This window comes from Panthera uncia, chromosome A2 (genome assembly GCF_023721935.1).
Source record: "Panthera uncia isolate 11264 chromosome A2, Puncia_PCG_1.0, whole genome shotgun sequence".
Lineage (NCBI taxonomy): Eukaryota > Metazoa > Chordata > Mammalia > Carnivora > Felidae > Panthera > Panthera uncia.
Genome location: NC_064816.1, coordinates 55,858,792 through 55,881,738, shown reverse-complemented (window position 1 = coordinate 55,881,738; position 22,947 = coordinate 55,858,792). Strand labels below are relative to the sequence as shown.

General features: G+C 52.7%; 1 protein-coding gene across 1 annotated transcript; it reads left to right on the top strand.

Annotated features, from left to right (window-relative positions):
• The first annotated feature begins 143 nt into the window (after nucleotides 1–143).
• MCM2 (minichromosome maintenance complex component 2) lies at nucleotides 144–22,238 on the top strand. Its single transcript, XM_049641121.1, has 16 exons — nucleotides 144–240; nucleotides 1,151–1,380; nucleotides 5,610–5,785; nucleotides 5,908–6,168; nucleotides 6,927–7,146; nucleotides 7,415–7,622; nucleotides 9,155–9,289; nucleotides 9,607–9,798; nucleotides 15,964–16,057; nucleotides 17,268–17,518; nucleotides 17,639–17,765; nucleotides 18,353–18,465; nucleotides 19,372–19,620; nucleotides 20,362–20,544; nucleotides 20,789–20,944; nucleotides 21,398–22,238. Exons 1-16 carry the CDS (start codon nucleotides 235–237, stop codon nucleotides 21,506–21,508), a joined length of 2,712 nt encoding a protein of 903 aa, XP_049497078.1. The 5' UTR covers nucleotides 144–234; the 3' UTR covers nucleotides 21,509–22,238.
• The last annotated feature ends 709 nt before the right edge of the window (nucleotides 22,239–22,947 follow it).

The window sequence follows — 22,947 nt, the reverse complement described above, 5'->3', positions numbered from 1 at the left end:
CACCTCTGCTGGTCAAAGCGCTGAGAACGGCTGAGGGAAGGCCGGGCAGGGGAGGGGCCTCGGAGGCGAGGGCGGGGCCTCCTCCTTTGGCCCGCCCCCCGCGCACGCAGATAAGGCTTACGTCACGACGCTGTGTTCTTTCGGACGCTTCGCGGGCTCGGGCGGGTCACGTGAGCCGCTTTTCGCGCGAAAACTGGTTGTTGCCGGAGTGGCGGCGGGGAGCGAGGCGCTACCATGGCGGTGAGCGCGCGTTTGCCGTGCGGAGGGGAGCGGGCCTGGGGGGTGGCGGGTGGTCCCCGCGACCCGGCACGTCTGCCTGGGGCCAGGGGCGCGGGCGGTGCGGGCGCGCTCCGGGAACTGGGGCGAGGGGCTGCGCGCTTCTGGTTCTCAGGCTCTTTTCGCCGCGCTCGATCCCGCCGGGAAGGGGCCTCCGGATGAGGTTGGGTCCCTGGGCTCGGGTCGGGAGCTGATTTCTCCCTTGTACTCGTCCCTTGTGGGGTTTGCAAAGCCAGCGGGCCCCGCGCCAAGCTGGGAGCTCGGAATTTCTTAACTCGAGCTAAGTGGCCCACCCGGCCACTATCATTCACCCACCGCGCACATGCTTGTGGGGCACCCTCTCTATGCCTGGCGCTGGGTGTACACAAGACAGACACGGTCCCGCCATCTTCGCGCACGTATTGTGGTATTTTTTGTCCATTTGTCTTATTTATTGTCTTCTCTCCACCAGTCTGTACGTTCCAGATCTCTGAGGTTTCAGTCACTCTTGTATTGTGTTTCCTATCGCAGTGTCTTGCATGTTGTGGGTGCTTTCATGGGTGGGAAGGCGGGCTTACAGGAGAGGAAGGCAGAGGGAGTAGAGAAACAGGTACATAAGCAAATGAGATGTGCTTAGTGACTGGTCCTGGAGAAGGGAAACGGGAGTGAGTGGCTGCAGTGTTTGAGTAAGTGATACTTGAGCTGCTTCCTGTGTGCTCAGAAGCCATTGGCTCAGCTCACTGGAGAGCATTCCAGGCAGAGGGAACATCTAAGGGCAAAGTTTTGAGCCTGACAGGGTTTGGAGTGTCGGGGGCACAGGGTCACAGGTAGAGAGAGAGGGCTGCCTTATGGGAAGCTAAGTCAGCCCTCACGAGTTCTCGGTCCTCCATTGCAGGAATCATCTGAGTCCTACACTGTGGCATCCAGCCCAGCCCGGCGGCTGCGAAACGATCCTCTCACTTCCAGCCCTGGGCGAAGCTCCCGTCGCACCGATGCCCTGACCTCCAGCCCTGGTCGTGATCTTCCCCCTTTTGAGGATGAGTCTGAGGGACTTCTAGGTACAGAAGGACCCCTGGATGAAGAGGAAGAAGATGGAGAGGAGCTTATCGGAGATGGCATGGAGAGGTATTTTCATTCAAGGCCAGGCACTCAGCAGACGGTTTTTGCGGAGAGCTCGTGGGTTGTGTCCAGTGACCTTGCTTTGGGTGCAGGGGTAGCAGATGAATCAGAGTATCCTTGTCTGTGAGTGCACCTTGATGGCAGGGTCTAGGGGGAGACAGGTTCATGGAGCCACAGCATAGGTCCCTGTAACTTGCTGAATCTTCGTCTGGGTCCTAAGGCCTGGGTGAGCCTCAGCTCCATAAGATGTGCATCCCAGGGGATGCAAGGGGTCTCTAATGTGATGGACCACGTCAAGGATGCCAAGGGTGACTTGGAACAACAGGAAGAGGAGGCAGCTGAGTGTTTTTCTGCAACTTGTTTTTTGCCACTTCTTTTCTGCAACTGAAACTGTGCGGGGGTACCTGATGAATCAAGATTTCTTTTTTTATTTAGATATTTTTTTTAACGTTTACTTATTATTGAGAAACAGAGACAGAGGATGAGCATGGGAGGGGCAGAGAGAAGGGGAGACACAGAATCCCAGTGAGGCTCCAGGCTCCGAGCTGTCAGCACAGAGCCTGACATGGGGCTCGAACTCACCAACTGCGAGATCATGACCTGAGACGAAGTCGGACGCTCAACCGACTGAGCCACCCAGGTGCCCCCTTTGGGACCTTCTTTTACTCTGACTCAGGGGTTCCAAATGTGGTGTGTTTGAGAGCACTGTACAGGCCATCCTATAATCCATGGAGAGTACCCTTTGTGAGCCACCCGAGGGACTTGCGAGGGCTCTCTGGACCTTTCAGATCTTTGCTTTAAGCATCATTACCCTAGATGATGAGACTGTTGTGCCATGCGTGTCACACTGTGGAAGGAATTGGGAGTCTTTGGACAGATGCTCTGAATTTTTTATGTGAACATATGTTTTCCATTCTCTTTGGCATATATCTAGGGACGGAATTGCTAGCTCATACGGGAACTCTGTGGTTAATCTTTTTTTTTTTTTTAATCCTAGTTAACATACAGTGCAATTATCGGTTTCAGGAGTAGAATTCAGTAATTCGTTACTTATATACAATACCTAGTATTCATCCCAACAAGTGCCCTCCCTCCTTAATACCCATCACCCATCTAGCCCCTCTCTCACCCATGTCCCTCCGTCAACCCTCAGTTTGTTCTTGATCATTAAGAGTCTCTTATGGTTTGTTTCCCTCTCCTTTTTTAAAATCCCCTTGCCATATGTTCATCTGTTCTGTTTCTTAAATTCCACATATGAATGAAATCATATGGTACTTACCTTTCTCTGACTAATTTTGCTTAGCATAATTTACTTTAGCTCCATCCATGTTGTAGCAAATGGCAAGATTTCATTCTTTTTTTTTTTAATTTTTTTTTTTTTAATGTTTATTTTTGAGACAGAGGGAGACAGAGCGCAAATGGGGGAGGGACAGAGAGAGAGGGAGACACAGAATCTGAAACAGGCTCCAGGCTCTAAGCTGTCAGCACAGAGCTCGACGCGGGGCTTGAACCCATGAACCGTGAGATCATGACCTGAGCCGAAGTTGGACGCTTAACCGACTGAGCCACCCAGGCACCCCAAGATTTCGTTCTTTTTGATGGCTGAGTGATATTCCAGTGTGTGTGTGTGTGTGTGTGTGTGTGTGTGTATGTATATATGCACACACACCCCACATCTTTATCCGTTCATCAGTCAATGGACATTTGGGCTCTTTGCACAGTTTGGTTATTGTTCATAGTGCTGCTATAAACATCAGGGTGCATGTACCCCTTCAATTCTGTATTTTTGTATCTTCTGGGTAAATGCTTAGTAGTACAATTGCTGGATATGGGGTAGTTCTATTTTTAACTTTTTAAGAAACCTCCATACTCTTCTCCAGAATGGCTACACCAGTTTGCATTCCCACCGACAGTGCGAGAGTGTTCCCCTTTCTCCGCATCCTTGCCAACATCTGTTGTTGCCTGAGTTGTTAATGTTAGCCTTTCTGACAGGTATGAGATGTTATCTCTTTGTGGTTTTGATTTGTATTTCCCTGATCATGAGTCATGTTGAGCATTTTTTCATGTGTTTTTTGGCCATCTGGATGTCTTCTTTGGAGAAGTGTCTGTTCCTGTCTTTTGCCCATTTCTTCAGATTATTTGTTTTTTGGGTGTTGAGTTTGATAAGTTCTTTACAGATTTTTGGATACTAACCCTTTATCTGATACATCGTTTGCAAATATCTTCTCCCATTCTGTCGGTTGTCTTTTAGTTTTGCTGATTGTTTTCTTCTCTGTGCAGAAGGTTTTTATTTTGATGAGGTCCCAGTAGTTCGTTTTTGCTTTTGTTTCCCTTGCCTCCAGAGACATGTTGAGTAAGAAGTTGCTGCGGCCAAGATCAAAGAGGTTTTTGCCTGTATTCTCTAGGATTTTGATGGCTTCCTGTCTCACATTTAGGTCTTTCATCCATTTTGAGTTTAGTTTTGTGTGTGGTGTAAGAAAGTGGTCCAGGTTCATTCTTCTGCATGTCGCTGTCCAGTTTTCCCAGCACCACTTGCTGAAGAGACTATCTTTATTCCATTGGGTATTCCTTCCTGCTTTGTCAAAGATTAGGTGGCCATACGTTTGTGGGTCCATTTCTGGGTTCTCTATTTGGTTTCATTGATCTGAGTGTCTGTTTTTTGTGCCAGAGTTGTAAGTTTTTAAAATTTATTCTGGATACAGGTCCTTTATCAGATACGCAGTTTGCAAATATTGTCTTCTCAATCTGGCTTTTTTTTCTTAACCATTTCTTAATGGTGTCTTTTGAGGCACAAAAGCTTTTAATTTTGATTATGTTCAGTTCTTTAGTTTTAATATGGACCAATTAGAATTTCACGGAGGACAGAGGACATCTCATGTGACTTAAAATTCTCAAAGAACTAGACATATACCATTTAACTGAAAACATTTAAGCATTTGGAAATGGATCAGCCCAGAAATGTACCTGGCTCTGGGATCTGTTTCTGGCATCAGCAGTGTGGAATTACTTATTCTGAGTTTACTGCAAAGAAAAGAAAGGGGGGTGCAGTTCCTCCAATCACCACTTTGAAAAAAGGGAGAATTCCAGAAGATTGTCTGGGGGGGGGAGGGGGGAGTGTAGTATGGTATCTGAGAATGAGCCTGCAGTTTGTGGTTGGATGTATTTGATGCCCAACTCTGCTGAGCGACTTTTGGCAAAAGCCCCATTACCCCCGTAATCCAATTTCCTCATCTTTCAAATGGAATAATGGTGTCTACCTCCCAGAATTGTAGGGAGGAAAGCCGTGCTTCACTCTCATGGGTTCTTTGTTCAGGCAACATTCATTCCCCCTTCAAATATCTGGTAGGTGACTGGAAAATGAGCCCTTGAAGATCTTAAGGGTAGCTGAGACGGTTGAGCCAGTGTGTGGACGTTTCAGAGAAGCTGGTTTGGCAGATGTCAATAGATGACCCTCCCAGAACTTCCAGGGGCTTGGGGCGGCATTGTCTGGGAGGAGGAAGGTGTGGGGAAAATTTCTGCCTTGTTGGGGGGCTGGGGTTGGCTGCCTGAAGGTTTTGGGGTTCCTCCAATTCCTGTTTCTTTCGGGATGCTCAAAGCTGTCTGGAGATCTGTCCCCTTTTTTTATTGTGGTTAAATACACGTAACACAAAATTCACCCTCTTTAAGTGTTCAATCCAGTGGCATCAAGTATACTCACACTGTTGTGTCACCATCTCTGCCACCCATCTCCAGAACTTTTTCCTCCTTCCAAACTGAATCCTGCAGAATTTGCCCTTTGGGGATTGGCTTATTTCCCTGAGCATATTTGTCCTCAAGATTCACCCATGTTTAGGGGCGCCTGGGTGGCTCAGTTTGTTAAGTGTCTGACTTCAGCTCAGGTCATGACTCGCAGTCTGTGGGAGACTGTGCTGACAGCTCGGAGCCTGGAGCCCACTTCAGATTCTGTGTCTCCCTCTCTCTCTCTGCCCCCTCCCCACTTGTGCTCTGTCTCTGTCTCTCTCTCAAAAATAAATAAACATAAAAAAACACAAAAATGATTCACCCATGTTTAGCGTGTCAGACTGTTTTTCCTTTTGAAGACTGAAATATACTCCGTTGTATACACAGACCAAGATTTCTTCTGGCCTGCCCAGCCTGGGGCTCCTGAGCCTTCTGGAGCAAGCCCACTTCTGGAGGTGTGGGGGGGGTTGTTTTGGTCTTGATAACTAACAGGGTCCATTCCGGGGCTCTCTCAGGGACTATCGTGCCATCCCGGAGCTGGATGCCTATGAGGCCGAGGGACTGGCCCTGGATGATGAGGACGTAGAGGAGCTGACGGCCAGTCAGAGGGAGGCAGCGGAGCGGGCCATGAGGCAGCGTGACCGAGAGGCTGGCCGGGGCCTGGGCCGCATGCGCCGTGGGCTCCTGTACGGTAGGTTCGAAGGTCTGCAACCTCCAAGGGTGCAAGGCTGGTCCTAGCTTCCAGAGCCTAGGGGAGCTGGGAAAAGCAGTTCTGGGGAAGGCCTCACTTGAGGGTATCCCTTTGGCCTCCAGACAGCGACGAGGAAGATGAGGAGCGCCCCTCCCGGAAGCGCCGCCAGGTGGAGCGGGCCACGGAGGAGGGCGAGGAGGACGAGGACATGATTGAGAGCATTGAGAACCTGGAGGACCTCAAGGGCCACTCTGTGCGTGAATGGGTGAGCATGGCAGGCCCACGCCTGGAGATCCACCACCGCTTTAAGAACTTCCTGCGCACCCATGTGGACAGCCATGGCCACAACGTCTTCAAGGAGCGCATCAGTGACATGTGCAAAGGTGTGGCTTCCGAGCATCCCCGCGTCCCCTCCGCTCACTCAGTCCGCTTTTCAGAGTTCTCCTGCAGCAGGCCATTTGCATGGGCCTTTAACGGCACATTTAATAGGGGTGGGAAGTGTGGGGAATACTGGGTAACTTGCCTGTAGCTAGACAGGAGCTACCACCTGAAGCTGGAGATGTCTGTCTTTTAGGCGAATACAAAATGCGTGTCTGCACTAGGATGCTCACTGGCTGTCCAGGGACACCAGCTGGATCACAGAAATGTTTTTTGAGTGCTTAATAGGCGGCCGGTTTCATGTAAAAGTCTGGATTACTAGTTCAGTCAGAAAGTAGCATGTTTCCGTGTGGCCGGAATTACATTTAAAAGGAGGCACACAGATCTTGGTTCCCTGCTGTCCACTCCGCCCCCTTTTGTTTTGTATTTGACACAGTTTACTCACAGGTTTCCTTCGTGGCCCTCTTAGGCATTTTGAGTTTGCAACGCTCCTGTAAACATCACCCTGTGCATTTCACTTGATGTAATTTTGCGCTACGCTGTGTGACATCTGCATTTTACAGTTTGGGAAGCCGAGGCTCAGGATGTGTCACTTGCCTGAGTCACGTAGCTAAAGCAGGGCAGGCTTAGAAGTCCGGCTGGGGTTGCCAGCCCCAAGCCAAGGATTTGGGTGGGCAGGCCTTCTTCCCCGCGCAGTGAGATGGAAAGTGCCTGCTGTGTCCGCGGCTGAGCTCTGTGCTCAGTCTCTTTTTCCTGCCTCCAGAGAACCGCGAGAGCCTGGTGGTGAACTACGAGGACCTGGCGGCCCGGGAGCACGTCCTGGCCTACTTCCTGCCTGAGGCACCTGCAGAGCTGCTGCAGATCTTTGATGAGGCTGCCCTGGAGGTTGTGCTGGCCATGTACCCCAAGTACGACCGCATCGCCAGCCACATCCATGTGCGCATCTCCCACCTGCCTCTGGTAGAGGAGCTGCGCTCGCTCAGGTGAGCCGAGGGCAGGGCAAGCCTCAGGGTCCGGGTCCTTAGCACCCTGCTGTGGCTTCATTCGGGGGAGCTCCAGCAGGGCCACGGAGGTGTGGGCAGGCTGGCTTCAGCTGAGGAGAGAGTCCTCAACCCCTGTGCTCTGGCACTGGGGCGTGATGGGATGACCCTGGGTTTTCTGGATCCACCTACTTACCGCTCTGACCTCTGCAGGGCACGGGTCATGCATCTGGCCTCCAGGACTCTGATATTCTCGCTCTCGTGTCTGCAGGCAGCTGCACCTCAACCAGCTGATCCGCACCAGCGGGGTGGTGACCAGCTGCACCGGTGTCCTGCCCCAGCTCAGCATGGTCAAGTACAACTGCAACAAGTGTAACTTTGTGCTGGGGCCCTTCTGTCAGTCTCAGAACCAGGAGGTGAAGCCGGGCTCCTGCCCCGAGTGCCAGTCAGCTGGCCCCTTTGAAGTCAACATGGAAGAGGTGAGAGACCATCCTGTGCCCACTGTTGGCTGCTCTTCCTGTCTGTGCAGGATGGAAGTGCGTATGGCCGCACCCTGAGGTGAACCAGATCTATCTGGCTAGTCTGTTTAGTTTGGCCCAGGTGTTTTTTGAGAATTTAAGCCAATATTTTAAGCAGATGATTTTAGTGAAAACATCAGAGTTGATGGCTTTCTTTAAAAAAATGAGAAGCTCTGGAAAATTGGGCTCACTCTTACCTGGCTGCACCCTTAGCAAGGCACCTGCTTTCCCGTCCCTCACCCACATGGGGCTTCCCCTTGACGACCCTGGTACCTACCTCTCTGACAGCCTCCCACTGGGGGCCTCTAGATGGTGACTGCCTCAGACACTGCTGTGCCGTATTCAGGAGGTCCTGCTGAAAGTCTCTGGGCTGTTTGCCTTTGTACTTGAATGACTTCATCTGTAGAGTGGGGGTCATCACAGTACTTTTAGGGGACGCCCAGATTGCTTGCTTAGCTCGTCTTTTTTTTTTTTTTAACGTTTATTTATTTTTGAGAGTGAGAGTGTGAGCAGGGAAGGGGCCGGGGGAGGGGGGCAGAGGATCCAAAGTGGGCTCTGTACTGACAGCAGTGAGATCACGACCTGAGCCGAAGTCAGACGCTCAACCGACTGAGCCATGCAGACGCCCCTTAGCTTATCCTCCTTAAGAGTCCACCTTCACAGAAGCTTCTTGAGAAGTCTTGTACACAGGAGCAGAGTTTCAGGCTCTGCTTCTAAACAAGTAGTAATTATAGTTGAAGCTTCTGGAGTACTTGCAAGGTACCGAGGGGTGGGTGATGTGTAATTTCACACCCTTTGAGGCAGGTGGTATTACTGACCCCTAGGTCACCCAGCTAGGAAGAGGTCCAAAGGATTTGAACTCCAGATTTTGATCCAGACTGTGTGCTTCCGACGGCTGTATTTTGTGGCCTCTTTGCTAGACAGTGAAATAATGGATGTTACATTGCACAGCACGACGTTAGCCTGTGACATTTGGCAGTAGAGCCAACGCTTAGTGGAGCTCACCGTCTTAGTTGGCATTGATGTGTTTTTGACATATGGCACGATTTAACCATGAGGTTGCACTCAGAGTGTTAGCATCCCCATTCTGCAGAAAACGCATAGAGAGGGGACATCACTTGCCAAAGATCACACAGCCTAAGCCATGGAGCTAAGATTTGAACCGGGGCAGCCTGGTTCCAGCATCCATGTGCACAAGGGCTGGGTTACATAGCATTTAGCAGGTGCTTGACTGTCTAGCAGTAGAGAGGCATCCACAGGGGTGGTGGCAGGGGTGGGGACCGTCCACTCATATGTTGGTCACAGCAGGCTCATTCCCTGCTGTCTTTCACTCTCCGTTTTCTAGTGAGTTGGTAGAAAGAAGAACCATGTCTGTTTTCCCTCCTCATGGGGCCGTGGCCAAGGTCGGGTGGCATAATAAGTCAGTGTTTGGAGGGGTGCAAGGTTGGCAATGCAGAGACAGGCTCCTGTGACCTTGTGTTTGCCCCACACAGACCGTGTATCAGAACTACCAGCGCATTCGAATTCAGGAGAGTCCCGGCAAAGTGGCGGCCGGCCGTCTGCCCCGCTCCAAGGACGCGATCCTCCTCGCCGATCTGGTGGACAGCTGCAAGCCAGGAGATGAGATAGTAAGTGGCCCGGAGCAGGCGCGGAGGGAGCCCAGTTGCTAGGGAAATCAGCGTGAGCATCTGTGGTGTGGAGAGGGTTGGAGAGGGTTGCCGGCAGCGGGGGCGTTGGCTGAGGCTGGTTCTTCCATTGCTGAGAGGAAGACCCCTCGGTCCTTGTAAAGGCTGGCGGGTTGGAACGTAGGAGTTAGTTTTGCTTTGGCCGTCTGGGTTACTTGTCTCGGTGCCTGGCGTGGAGGACTTGGGGATGACTTGGGAAGGAGGACGCGCCCCTGGGTCTGACCCAGGGCTGGCCCTCTGGCTTGGCTCCCTTCTCCCAGGAGCTGACTGGCATCTACCACAACAACTACGATGGCTCCCTCAACACGGCCAACGGCTTCCCCGTGTTTGCCACTGTCATCTTAGCCAACCACGTGGCCAAGAAGGACAACAAGGTTGCCGTGGGGGAACTGACAGATGAAGATGTGAAGATGATCACCAGCCTCTCCAAGGACCAGCAGATCGGGGAGAAGGCAGGTGGAAGGCCGGGCGGGATTGCCATGCTCCCAGAGGAGGCTGGGGGCCCACTGCCCCAGAACCACGGTCTTAATTCCCCGGGTCCTGGAGTCTGGGCTCCCTTCCTGGCGTCAGTTCGGAAAACTTGCCTTGATGGGGGGGACTGTACCGCTATTCGCGTGGGATGGGGCTGTGGTGAGGAGTAAGTGGATGGAGTGGAGCTTGGGCTCAAAGCTGAAACAGGTGCCGCATGGGGGGGTGGGGAGTGCGCCCTGCTACCAGACTCCTCCCCACAGTGGTTTCTCTAGGAAGGACTCAACCCCAGCGTGGTTTCGGGGTTTCTTTGTTTTAATTGTGGATGTTGTCACTGAAGGTTGGGGAGCTGGGATGTATGTTTCACCTGCTCAGGTATCGCTTGGCTCCCAGGTCAGGAAGTGTTCTCCTCAAGCTCATGGCTGTCCTCCATCTTTTTTTCGTTCTCTCTTCCTGTTCAGCGTTTAACGCAGAACAGCGTAGCCTTCTTTTTGCCTCTGCTCTTCTGCAGAGCCAGACCCTTGGTTCAGTGCAGCTTCCATTTGGCTTGTTTAACAAATGGGATCCTTCCCTTGAGGGTAGGGCCACATGTGACACACCTCTGTCACCTCCACCTGGGCCACTAGGATTTGGGATACCACCAGGAGGCGGGTGCTTTCCCAGCCTTGGACGACAAGAACCTCATTCTGTCAGCACACTCAGTCCTTGGATGCCTTTTATGGCCACAGTCTAGGATCTTGGTGGGAAATCCGGCACAGTCCTGGCCCTCATGGGGCTCATAGTTAATCAGGATCCCCAATAACAAGAAAGAAAACAATGGAACAGGATCTTCTCACAAAATCGGTACCATGGGAAGATGGTTACAACCCATGATTCTTTGGTTCCCACGCTTCCCAGAGGAAAATGAGTGCTAATGCAGTGGACATGTTTTCAGACTCTTCGTGAGTATCTCAGCCAGTTTCTCCAGGAACAGAGACCCAGCCCTCCCTGCTGGGTGGCCTGGCACACATCAGCCGTGTTCGTGTGCGCCTGACGTGCCACGGGAGCCCCGTGCTTCTAGGACACTTTGCCAGCACCCCTCTTTCTCTCTGCTTCAGTTCTTGCCGCTCTCCCGCTTTGTCAAGGAGACGAGGACGGCAGCAGATGAGAGCGTGGGAGACAGGATGTAGTTGAAGGCGGTCCCCACGCGTGCCCTGTGCCCCAGACTTCCAGAACTGCTCGTAGTTGTCCTAGCATAGAAAGCTGTGCCGCACTTCTGGGCCTTGGTAGCTGCTGTTTCGTCTGCCTCCTTGTCTGTGTAGCTAACTTCTTCAGGTGCACACGTGTGGGCTATCAGTGTACTAACTGCTCAGTTTCAGTTACACCTGCACGCTTACACGGTGACTCTCTCAGTGTTGGAGAGGGTGACTTCTAAAGAGAGGCCCTTTATTTATTTATTTTTATTTTTAGAGCGCGGTTGGAGGGTGAGAGAGAGACACACAGACAGACACTGAGGCAGGCTCCACACCCAGTGCAGAGACCAGCGTGGGGCTTGGGGCTTGGTCCCATGACCTGGGGTCATGACCTGAACTGAAATCAAGAGTCGGACGCTCAACTGACTGAGCTACCCAGGCACTCCTAAAGAGAGGTCCTTTAGAAGGATCTGGAGGGGATTCTTTTTTTTTTTCTTTTAATTTTTTTTTTTTAACGTTTATTTATTATTGAGAGACCGAGCATGAGCAGGGGAGGGGCAGAGGGAGAGGGAGACACAGAATCTGAAGCAGGCTCCAGCCTCTGAGCTGTCAGCACAGAGCCTGATGCATAAGATCATGACCTGAGCCGAAGTTGGATGCTTAACTGACTGAGCCACCCAGGCGCCCCTGAAAGGGATTCTTCTAGAGAGGATGACATCTCTGTGGGACCCCTTTCTGAGCCCCCATGGGTAAAGGAAGACCAGATGATACCAGGGAGGGTTGATCTGTACTGGCCCCATCTTTAGTCCAGTGTCAGGGTGGATGTTTTCACCAATAACTTGTTCAAAGACAGAAACTACACTCAAGTTTTCGGGAACAAACTGAAAGAATGGATGACAGGCAGGATCCAAAAATGGTGGGGCTCCTTTGAACTATCGAAGCCAGAGGTTTGCAAATTGGTAGCCTGTGGGCCACATGCTGCCTGCCAGCAGGTTTTGTTCAGTTGGTATGTGGTTCTGTGTTTCCTTTTCTTTTTAGTTTGCATTTATTTTTGAATGAGTTATCATCCTTAGGAGTCCCAGAGTTTTCACCTAAAGATCCAGAAGCCATCCAAGCATCCATCAGTGCTAGGTCTGTGTTGCTCTCCAGCAGTGACAGACAGGAGCCAAGCGGCAGCTGCCTTGCAGACGGGGCGTGCTCCCTGCTGTCTGCCCCAGCCACCCGCTTCTCTGTTCTCTGCAGCCTGAATAACTCGAGTGTGCAAAAACCCAGGGCATTTGATTTTGTGGGCCCTCGTCCGTGATAGATATTTCTACCGACATATCAAGGGATGTAGTTCACGCCTAACACTTAGATTGCAAAGAACTAATGGGAGCATCGGTGTGCAGCCAGTCTCTTTAGTTTGGATTTCAGCCCAACCCTTGGTGTGATCAGATGGGCTGCTTGCATCTGGGTAGTAGGATCCGCAGGCAGAGTTGTTACAAAGATTACATAGATGTGCACACACAAATGCTCCACTGTTGTGTGCTCAGCAGGGAGCTGTTACTGCACGTCCGTACAGAAGTTAGACTACTTGTTCAAAACGTGGATGGGTGTCCCAAAGGCATAAAAAACCGTAGGAAGATAAGCACCGTCTCGTGTTCACAGTCGCGGTGCAGTTGGGGGCTTGTCTCCTCTTTCTGGCGGGGTATTCTGCGTGGGGAGCGGGAACAGTGCGTATTGAGAGTTAATAGCATGAGCTTCAGAGTCAGAGGAATCTGGGGTCAGGTCCTGCCTGTCTCATTTAGGAACAGACAGTTGTCTGCCCAGAGCCTCGGTTTGTTTCCTCCTTTGTGACGTGGAGGCCCCAGGATCATGAGGTTTAAATGGAATACTTCACGGGAAGCGTGTCCTTCCTCGGCAGGTCTGGGTTTAGTCTTACCCTTCTTACCAGCCATTAAGGTTGCCTGTTACTCGCTCAGACCAGCTAGGTCAGCGACAGGACAGTGTGGGCTTTAGCATGGTTGCTTCCTTGCCCTCTAATCTACAGGAGGCCCATCTGGATGCAGTGGGTGCTTTGCAGGAGGGGAGCTGAGCCTGGGAAACTGGTGCATAGCAGGCAGGAAGGGGGCCTGCTGGTCTTGGTGCTGGAGGGAGACATTACCTCATCCACGCAGGGGCACTTCATACGGGAACAGCCCTGAGAAGCGGTCTGGGTAAAGAGAGGTCAGGGACAAGTGGCCTTGGCACAGCCACAGGACGCACAGGAGGAGGAGACATCCATGGCAGATCGTGTCTCCTGACACTCCCGGCACAAGTGAGGGTGTCGTGGCAGAATCATGCACACTGAGCATGAAGCACCTACTTGACACTCTCTAGGTAGTTTCCAGGTAGCAACAACAGTCCTATAGTGGAGGTGTCACATGTACCCGTCTTATTGGTGAGTAAACTGAGGCACGGATTAAATAAGCCTCCACGCCGCACAGCTGCTAATGGCAGAGGCAGGATCCCCATTGGGCAGTGTGGTCTGAGCCCGCGCTCCAGGGACAGCTCTCTGCTCCCTCTCCGTCAGTTACTGCGTCTGGGGGAGGACGCCTGTGTGCATGCTGGCTTACGGTGAGTTCTGTGCACGCCCAAGCACAAGTCCTGACCTGACTATTAAAACTTTACCGCACAAACTTCTGGATGTAGGCATGGAGCAGCACAGTGAGCCGCACATATCCTTCCCCCGGCTCCACTGGTTGCTGCAGTCGTGCCAGCCTTGTGTCCCCTCGGGTCCACTCATTACTGTGAGGCCACTTTCCGATGCAGCATCTGCAACCAAGGATCTCTGACAGGCCCTCTCTGCTGAACCTAACCCCAACTCTGCAGCCACACTTTAAAAAACTAATTCGCAGTTCTGTAATACCAAGTATTTGGTTGGTCTCCACATTTCCCTGATTATCCTACTTCTTTTTTTTTTTTTTTACAAGTTTCCTGGACTTGATCCCCAGGGAAGGCCCCCACATTGCGACGGATTAATCTCTTAAGTCTCAATCTTTTTAGGTCCCCTCTCCATCTCCTCTTTTCTTGCAAGTTTTTTTAAGGTTTTATTTATTTGAGAGAGGGAGAGAATGAGTTGGGGAGGAACAGAGATAGAGAGGAACAGGGGATACGAAGCAGGCTCTGTGATGAGAGCAGAGAGCCTGATGTGGGACTCAAACTCAAGAACCACGAGACCATGACCTGAGCCAAAGTCAGACGCTTAACCAACTAAGCCACCCAGGTGCCCTCTTGCAATTTGTTTGTGGAAAAATTTGGGTCGTCTGCCTGCTAAATTTTCCACGGTCTGGTGTTGCCGATTGCGCCCTTGTTGAACATGTTCCTGGGCCACCCGCTTTCTGTGAATTGTTACTGAGCTGCGCAGGCTTACCCAGTCTCCAGGTTGATGGGTTTTTTTCTTCTCTTGGTGTGGGGGCGGGGGGTGGCGCGGTAAGACTGCATCAGGGGCCTGTGTTCCCACCGGGGACACGTGCCTTGCCTCTCTGTGACATTAGCCACTGATGATCCTTGGCTAAACCCATGCATTCATCAGGGGTTGCAAAATGATGGTCTTCTAATTCCAAATCCTTCTTCATTCATTTTCTAGAATCCTTCTATGTAGAGAAGCTTCTCTCTGTTAATTTTTGGACTGTCCCTGGGTTAAGGTCCAGCAGGAAAAGCAGGAGGGTGCTTGATTCTTTCCCTTTGTTTACCAGTTTTCAGAATAAGCAATGGTCCCCTCCCGGGGTGACCACTGAATGTCATTACAAATTAACAAATATCTGTGTTATTGAGGCTCCAGGTGATGCCCAGCGTGTCCCTCTAGTGGCCAGTATGAAGCCTGTTGTATTGGCTCCTGAGTGGTGTCGTCGTGACCCCAGTTGTCTGTGATGGCTTTCTTCTTTCTCTTGCAAGACACTGCCATTTCTCCAAATAGCCCTGTGGGATGTATAATTTTCTCTCAGTGGGAAATGGTATTTAGAGATGGCAGCCTCTCACACACACCAGGCCTGGACTACCGTTCACCAGTTAACGCTCTATGTCCTCTCCTTGGGCTAGGTCTTGCGGAAAATGTTAGGGCCAAGGAAAGAACCAGCAAAAGCGTACATGTGGAACCGACTTCCGCTCCTAACTTACTACATAAAATCACAGCAGGAGGCATTTCTGGCACAGTGCCAGTGGTGCTGGCAGATCCTCTTTCCGGAAGGACCTGCTGGTCACACTGTCCTCTGGCAGCAGGGGAAAGCAGCCGTGCCTGGGATAAACCGCTGACCCCTAGCTCCAGCTCTGAGAATTGGATTTCTCCCACCTTCACTCCACCTTCTGGGCAGTCCAGAGGGAGCAATTCTGGCCTGTGGAGCAGGCAGGATCCAGCCCGGTGGGTCTCCCTCAGGATTTTCAGCACTGATTTTCCTGCTCCAGTGCCTCCTTCCCCCCTGGGGCCGGCTGCACTGCTGGCTGCCTTGGTGTGACCTGTAAGGAGGGAAGGATGTGCAGTGCTTGTGCAGAGCTCCTCAGTTCAGAAGGCAGGTCGAGAACAGTAAAGGCATGCAGGTGGAGGTGGAAATTCCTTCCTGCTGGCGAGACATTTCTCTGATGTCTCTGGTATTATCTTTATTTGATGTTGTTTCAAATCTTAGGATGTTTTATTTATTTTTTGTTTTTTAGATAGCATGTGCACACATTGGGCAGAGGGGCAGAGGGAGGGGCAGAGAGAATCTTAAGCAGGCTCCATGCTCAGCACAGAGCACGACGTGGGGCTTGATCCTACAACCCTGGGATCATGACCTGAGCCCAAATCAGGAATCGGACTCTCAACTGACTGAGCCACCCGGGCGCCGTGGTGTGGGCATTTGGGGGCTGGAGGTGTCCCCGTTCCCTGAGACTGGAGCGTGGGGGGGACCTGCTGTGTGTGTCAGCTTGGCCCAGATGCAGAGCACAGGTGCCATTCTCATTGGCTCTTTTCCTTCCTTGCAGATCTTCGCCAGTATTGCTCCTTCCATCTATGGGCACGAAGACATCAAGAGAGGCCTGGCGCTGGCTCTGTTTGGAGGGGAGCCTAAAAACCCAGGTGAGTGGCGCTTGGGTGCCACCCACCTTTCCTCTGCACGGGTGTCCATAGGAGCCAGCATTGTGGGTATTAGACAAGGCAGGACTCTGCATTTAAAGGCCGGGCGCCTGGGGAGAAAGCACATATTAACAGACGGCCAGACCATGTATGGCTTGGTCGTTGTGGGCGGAGCGTGGTCCATGGCCATGGCTCTTTGGGTGGTTTTAACTATAAAAATAACACGGGGGCACCTGGGTGGCTCAGTCAGTTAAGCATCCGACTGGCTCAGGTCATGATCTTGCGGTTCATGAGTTTGAGCCCTGCATTAGGCTGTGTGCTGTTTGCACAGAGTCTGCTTCGGATTCTGTGTCTTCCTCTCTCTCTGCCCTTCCCCTGTGCACACATGTGCACATTCTCTCTCAAAAATAAACATTTAAAAAATAATAATACGTGAATATGTTTTGATATTCTTAAATTGTTAGAAGTCACAGAAAGGTTAAAGTCACTGCTGACCATGTTTCTTTCTTTTCTTTCTTTCTTTCTTTAAGTTTACTTATCTTGAGAGAGAGAGAGAATCCCATGCAGGCTCCGCACTCTACGTGCACAGCGCAGCCCAGCCCAACTCAGGGCTCAGACCCACAAAACCAAGAGCCAGGCACTTACCCGACAGCCACCCAAGCGCCCAGTTTCTAAGCCGGTCCCGTTTGTGGTCTTTCCTCTGATTAGTGTGGTGTGTGCCCTAACCTTTGCACGGCCGTTCACATAGACTTACGTGCATACGTCTACAAAAACCAGAAGAATTTTGTGGCATGTGTGTATATGTCTCTGTTTACAAACGTAGTAATTTCCTGTAGCGTGTGTTAGTGATTGTGTAAAATACTTGCCTTACCTTTTCTGCCCAGTAGCAGGTTTGTGTTGGTGCCCACTGAGCTGGCTTATTCTCCCGTGACTGCGTTGTGGCCTCCGTAGCCTAGCGTACGTAGCCGTCCCGGGTGGAGAACATTTGCATTGCCTCCAGTCGCTTAACATTGACTGAGAGCGTTATACAGGCGTCCCTGTGCACCCATTTCTCTGGGTCCAGTGCTCAGAAGTGGGATTGCTAGCCCTAGGGTATCACGTCCCTTTCTAAAAGAATGTGCTTCGCATAAGCAGGCTGAGAAATTCGCGATAACCCAGCTACACCTCGCACCCCTCTCCTCTTTTACATCCCCACCTCTGTCCCTGCCTCCAGGGGGTAAGCACAAGGTGCGAGGTGACATCAACGTGCTCTTGTGTGGAGATCCCGGCACAGCCAAGTCTCAGTTCCTCAAATACGTCGAGAAAGTGTCTAGCCGTGCCATCTTTACCACTGGCCAGGGGGCTTCAGCCGTGGGCCTCACAGCGTATGTCCAGCGACACCCTGTCAGCAGGGAGTGGACCTTAGAGGCTGGAGCCCTGGTTCTGGCTGACCGAGGAGTGTGTCTCATCGATGAATTTGACAAGGTGGGCCCCTGGGCCACACGGTGATGGTACTGGGGAGGTGTTGGCTTAGCCCCGAGTGGGGGAACAAGTGTTCATGGGATAGCAGTCGGGGCAAAGCATCATGCAGTTGGACATTTGCAGATGAATGACCAGGACAGAACCAGCATCCACGAGGCCATGGAGCAGCAGAGCATCTCCATCTCCAAGGCCGGCATCGTCACCTCCCTGCAGGCTCGCTGCACGATCATTGCTGCGGCCAACCCCATAGGTATGCCAGGCACGACAGCCATGGGGGTTGGGGCTCTGCCCCAGGGAGGCAAGACCCGGAGAGGTCCTGCCTCGGGAAGCAGGAGCCTGCAGCCTCCCTCGGCCAGTCCCAGGGTCCGAGGAAGGAAGGAACTGAGCATCAGTAAACCTTCCTCTCTTTGGTTCTTGCTGGGGGAAGGGGGCGGCGTGGAAGCAGGACGTGGGGTCTTTTGTTGGGCTGTGTTCTCAGAACCAGTTTTGGACATTTTCCTTAGAAGACAAGAATTTAGTGCATTGTCTCCACTGGAGTCGAGTTGATTGTTGGTCCCAGCCAGCACGGAGGTGAAGCCCGGGCACCCCGCCCACTTATTCTAGGTTTTTTCCTGCTGGGAGATGGTTACACATTCGATGAAAAGGCTATGTCAGGGAAGGGCTCAGGGAAAGACCTCAACGTCTTGTCAAGCATGCCTGACAGTTGCAGGCACTGAGTGTTCATCCTCTTCCAAGGTCGTCTTTCTGTTTTGTCTCTGAAGCGACTTGGGGCTGGCAAGAACTCTCTGCTCAGGAGATGAGCATGAGCCCTGATGGAGAGGTGCCTTTGTGTTATAGGAGGCCGCTATGACCCCTCACTCACCTTCTCAGAAAACGTGGACCTCACGGAGCCCATCATTTCCCGCTTCGACATCCTGTGTGTGGTGAGGGACACAGTGGACCCAGTCCAGGTACACAGCCCCATGTCTCGGGCCCCGTGCAGCAAGCTGCAGGGACCTTGAGTGAGGATCAGAGCCCGGGTTGTACTAGTTGCAAGGAAAGGGACACCATTCAGACCGTGGTGTTTGTCAGGGAGTCAGCCTCGGTTTCTTTCCTTCACTGGCCTGTGCCCACCGCCCAGCCGACATGGTCCCCACTCTGTCACTAGGCCCTGCTGGCCCCACCAACTGTACCCACGTGCTTCTCCTGCATCCCTGCTGCAATCCGGGTGCCAGCTTCTCTTGCTCTGACCCGAAGCTGCCATGTCTGGTGGTGGGTCCCTTGGCTTCTGCTCCCAAGATGGAAGGTGGAAGCTGGCCCATCTTCTGGAAGCATAAGGTGGATGGATCATGCCTTTTCTTAACTTGCTGTCAGCTTCTAGTGTAACTAGCAGAGAATCCGCTGGCCCTACAAGGATTCCTGTGGACCTGTCTCCTCCTCGTGCCCTTTGCTTCGTCCACCCCAGCCACACTGCCCTCTCTACCTCCCCTGCGGACGCCAGGCTTTGTGTTGTCAGCATGCTCGGCTCTCTTTCTGGAGTGTTCTTCCTAGATTGCCGCATGGCTGTGGCGCTCTGGCGGCCTCAGCTGGAGGGATCTCCTCGGGCCTCAATCTCAGGCATGTTACTCTCTGGGTATCTCAGAAGCCGTGTCTGTTCCCTCTCCCCTCACTAGGAGGCAAGCTCCGTGCGGAATTCTGTCATGTGCACTGGTCACCCCCGGCACCCACCGCCGCGTGGCCACAGCAGATGTAGGATGGCACCGTTGGGAGAGTGTCATTCCTGAGCCACCTGCGGCTTTCACTTCTGGTGAGCTGACCTACCCCGGGCCAGGTCACAAGACTCATCCTGTGGCCTGGCCTCTCCTGTCTCGTCTTAGGATGAGATGCTGGCCCGTTTTGTGGTTGGCAGCCATATCAGACACCACCCCAACAACAAGGAGGAGGAGCTGGGCAGCAGTGGCACCCAGGAGCCCGCCATGCCCAACACGTACGGTGTGGAGCCCCTGCCGCAGGAGGTCCTGAAGAAGTACATCATCTATGCCAAGGAGAGGGTCCACCCGAAGCTCAACCAGATGGACCAGGACAAGGTGGCCCAGATGTACAGTGATCTGAGGAAAGAGTCCATGGTGAGCGCCCAGGGTCGGGGCGGAGGGCAGGGGGGTGGGCTGCAGAGAGGGAAGCACGGCAGAAGCTTCCTCAGCTGTGCGGTTCATCTCAGAAGTGCCAGTGTGACTTTCCTCTAAGAACTGCTACGTAGATACTGTAGCCATCCTATTGCAGATGGAGTGTGAATGCGTCCGTCTGCATGGTATGGGGCCCCGGGTCTCTGGAGTGTTGGCCAGTTCCGGGCTGACTTTGTGTGAATCTCCCCCAAATGAACGCACGATCTGAGCGAGTGTTAGTTCTTTTGTAGCAGAGTGGAATTTAGAGGCGGCCTGTGTGCCACTGGAATGCAGAATTCGTGTAGACTGGTGGGTCTCACCTACCTCGTCAAGGCAACAGCTGCTGTGTTTCTTTTTTGCCTTTTTGTCAGGTCTTTGGTGAGCATTCAACTTAGTTTTTATAGAGACAGCTATATTCTCTCACGTACACGGGAATGTGGAGTACTTCCCACCTGGCAGAAGCCAGCACAGCTGGCCAGAAACATCGTGCACTTGGGGTGGGAGGGGGCACACGAGTGAGCTTGTAGTAGAGAAGGTGCGGGTGGGATAGGGGCGGGCCACAAGCATCCGGCATCCATGGGGGCCCCCAGCACGCTTCGAGAAGGGTGGGAGGTGTGAGTTCACCCAGTGGCTCCATCGACTTCTGCCACAGGAGCCACCAGCCGTGCCACTTCTCCATTTTTCTCGCCTGTCTCCCCGCTGCAGGCGACAGGCAGCATCCCCATCACGGTGCGGCACATCGAGTCCATGATCCGCATGGCAGAGGCCCACGCGCGCATCCATCTGCGCGACTATGTGATAGAGGATGACGTCAGCATGGCCATCCGCGTGATGCTGGAGAGCTTCATCGACACACAGAAGTTCAGCGTCATGCGCAGCATGAGGAAGGTGGGTGGGAGCTGCGGCGAGGGCCTGTGGGAACGTGGCCTGCCGGGGGAGGGGGTGCTGCTCATCACAGGCGGCCATGGTGGGCATCCCAAGGCTCTGGCCCAGACCAGAACTTTGCTGTCCTTCCCGGCTGCTCTGGCAGGTCATGACAGGAGTGTGTTAGAAGTGGAGGCCGGTCATCCTATAGTGGTCTCGAGGGCCCTGGTAGGGAAGGGCATCACTGGACTTCGGCTGTTCTCTGCAGACTTTCGCACGCTACCTCTCGTTCCGGCGAGACAACAACGAGCTCCTGCTGTTCATACTGAAGCAGTTGGTGGCAGAGCAGGTGACATACCAGCGCAACCGCTTTGGGGCCCAGCAGGACACGATCGAAGTTCCCGAGAAGGACTTGGTGGACAAGGTATGGGCACAGAGGGGAGGAAGGGCAGGGCTGCTTCCTGGGGGGGCTGTCCATCACCTTTGGGGGCAAGAAGTCCTTGTTTCCTCATTAAGGTGGGCAGGCCTTGGATGGGAGCCATTTATTGAGTGTCCATGGCATGCTGAGCACCACGCGCTTTCGCTCTTGACCGTGGCGAAACAAGGTGATGAGGCCGCCATCGCTCTTACAGACGAGATGGGCACAGTGCGACTAAGTGACTGAGGAGCTGGTCCCCGCTCACAGGCCATCGGCAGAGCTGAGACTCCAAGCCCTGTGTCTGGCTCCAGACCCTGGCCCAGTCGCCTCTGCTCTGCTTGACTGCCACCCTCCCCCCGGCCAGGAACGGGCCTGAGAAACTGCGCCAGGACCGAAGGCTGTGCTGCAGATGAGCAGAAGTTCATGCCCACGGCTCACTCTGACGTTTTCTCTTTTTAGGCTCGTCAGATCAATATCCACAACCTGTCTGCTTTTTATGACAGCGAGCTCTTTAGGATGAACAGGTTCAGCCATGACCTGAAACGGAAGATGATCCTTCAGCAGTTCTGAGGCCCGGGGCCAGTGCAGGAGGCTGTTGAGACGCCAGCCAGGCAAGCAGACCGGTGCTGCCCTCACGCTGCCTGGGGGGCACAGAGCTGACCGCCGAGGGACTCGGGGGAGTGCCAGCACTCGTGGCTGAACTGTCCAGCATCACCCCCAGTCTCCTGGGCTCAGGCTGGGCTGGGGACGGGGGTGTTTGTTTCATGGGCTCTACTTTCTGCTTCTCGCGCCGTTGTAGGTGGGCACGCTTCGCCAGTGTTCCTCTCTGAGCTGCTCGATGGCCCACTGGCTCCCGGAGGTTTGTCTCCACTTTGTTCCGTGGATCATAGTCGTTCGTTTCCAGAGTACTGTGGTCTGTTTTATGTGACTGAGAGTATGAGGGTGTCATGAGGACTGTTGTTGCCTCTTGGTGTGAGTTCCTATCCTGGGTGCTTCTGCCACTTGTGCCAAAGAGCACGTTGAAGGTATTCCTAGTGTTTTTCTGAAACCAGTCCTGCAGGTTTCTCTGGGCTTCTGTGAGTAGAGAGGATGTGTGGGCAGGAGGGCGCGCAACCTGGGGCCAGCACCTTTGGCCTCTGTAAAGGCCACAGGGATTGCTCTGGTCTAGCCGGGGCTGACCGTCATCCTTGTCGTGTTAATCTGTTTTCTCCTCTTAGGCATTTCCCCGTCATCTTGTACATACAGTTTTTGTTCTGTAGTTTTAACTTTTAATAAAATGAAATAAAATCTAAATACTGGTAGCTGCCAGTCTGAATTCTGTCTTAATATAACGCAGGCTTTCCTGCACTTCCCTTGAAGGCCTTTCCCACCTTCCATTTTTGGTGTTCGGTGGGAGGCAGATCTGGCTGTAAGAGCTGTCGTCTTTATGGATGTGCAAGAAGCAAAATGGTGTGGCTTCTCCCTAGGGAATTCACTTGGGTACTGCTGCCTCTGTGACTTCTGTGGAATCCATGAGAATCGTAGAACAGAGTTGTATACCTGGTGGGGCTGGAGGTAACTTGGCCCTGCCTCCTAACGGAGCAGCACTGTTCATCTTGACAGCGTTGCCACGTGACCTCTACCTGGAAATGCCCAGCTCTGATAAGCTGCCGTCCAGATGCGTGGACACCAATGATTCTTACTGTTTCTTACCTGAGATTTAGCAGAAGTGTCTCCCTTCCATCGTGTCTCTCTTGTCCAAATTTTCCTTTCTGGAAACCGCCAAGATAGTCCTTCGTACGAAAGCCCTGCAGACGTTTGATGAACCTAGTATATTTGGTTCCCTCCCTCATTCAGTTCCTTCCACAAATCCTGGAAGGGTCTAAGGGGTGTGGCAATACTCCAGTCATTCCTGAGGAACCAGTCAAGTTCTGCAGAACTGAATGGGGGAGGAGAGGGATGAGGAAGTGCCCCTTATGAGGTGAGATCTTTAGGAGGAAAAGGGAACGTGCCAGCCCCAAAGAAAAAGC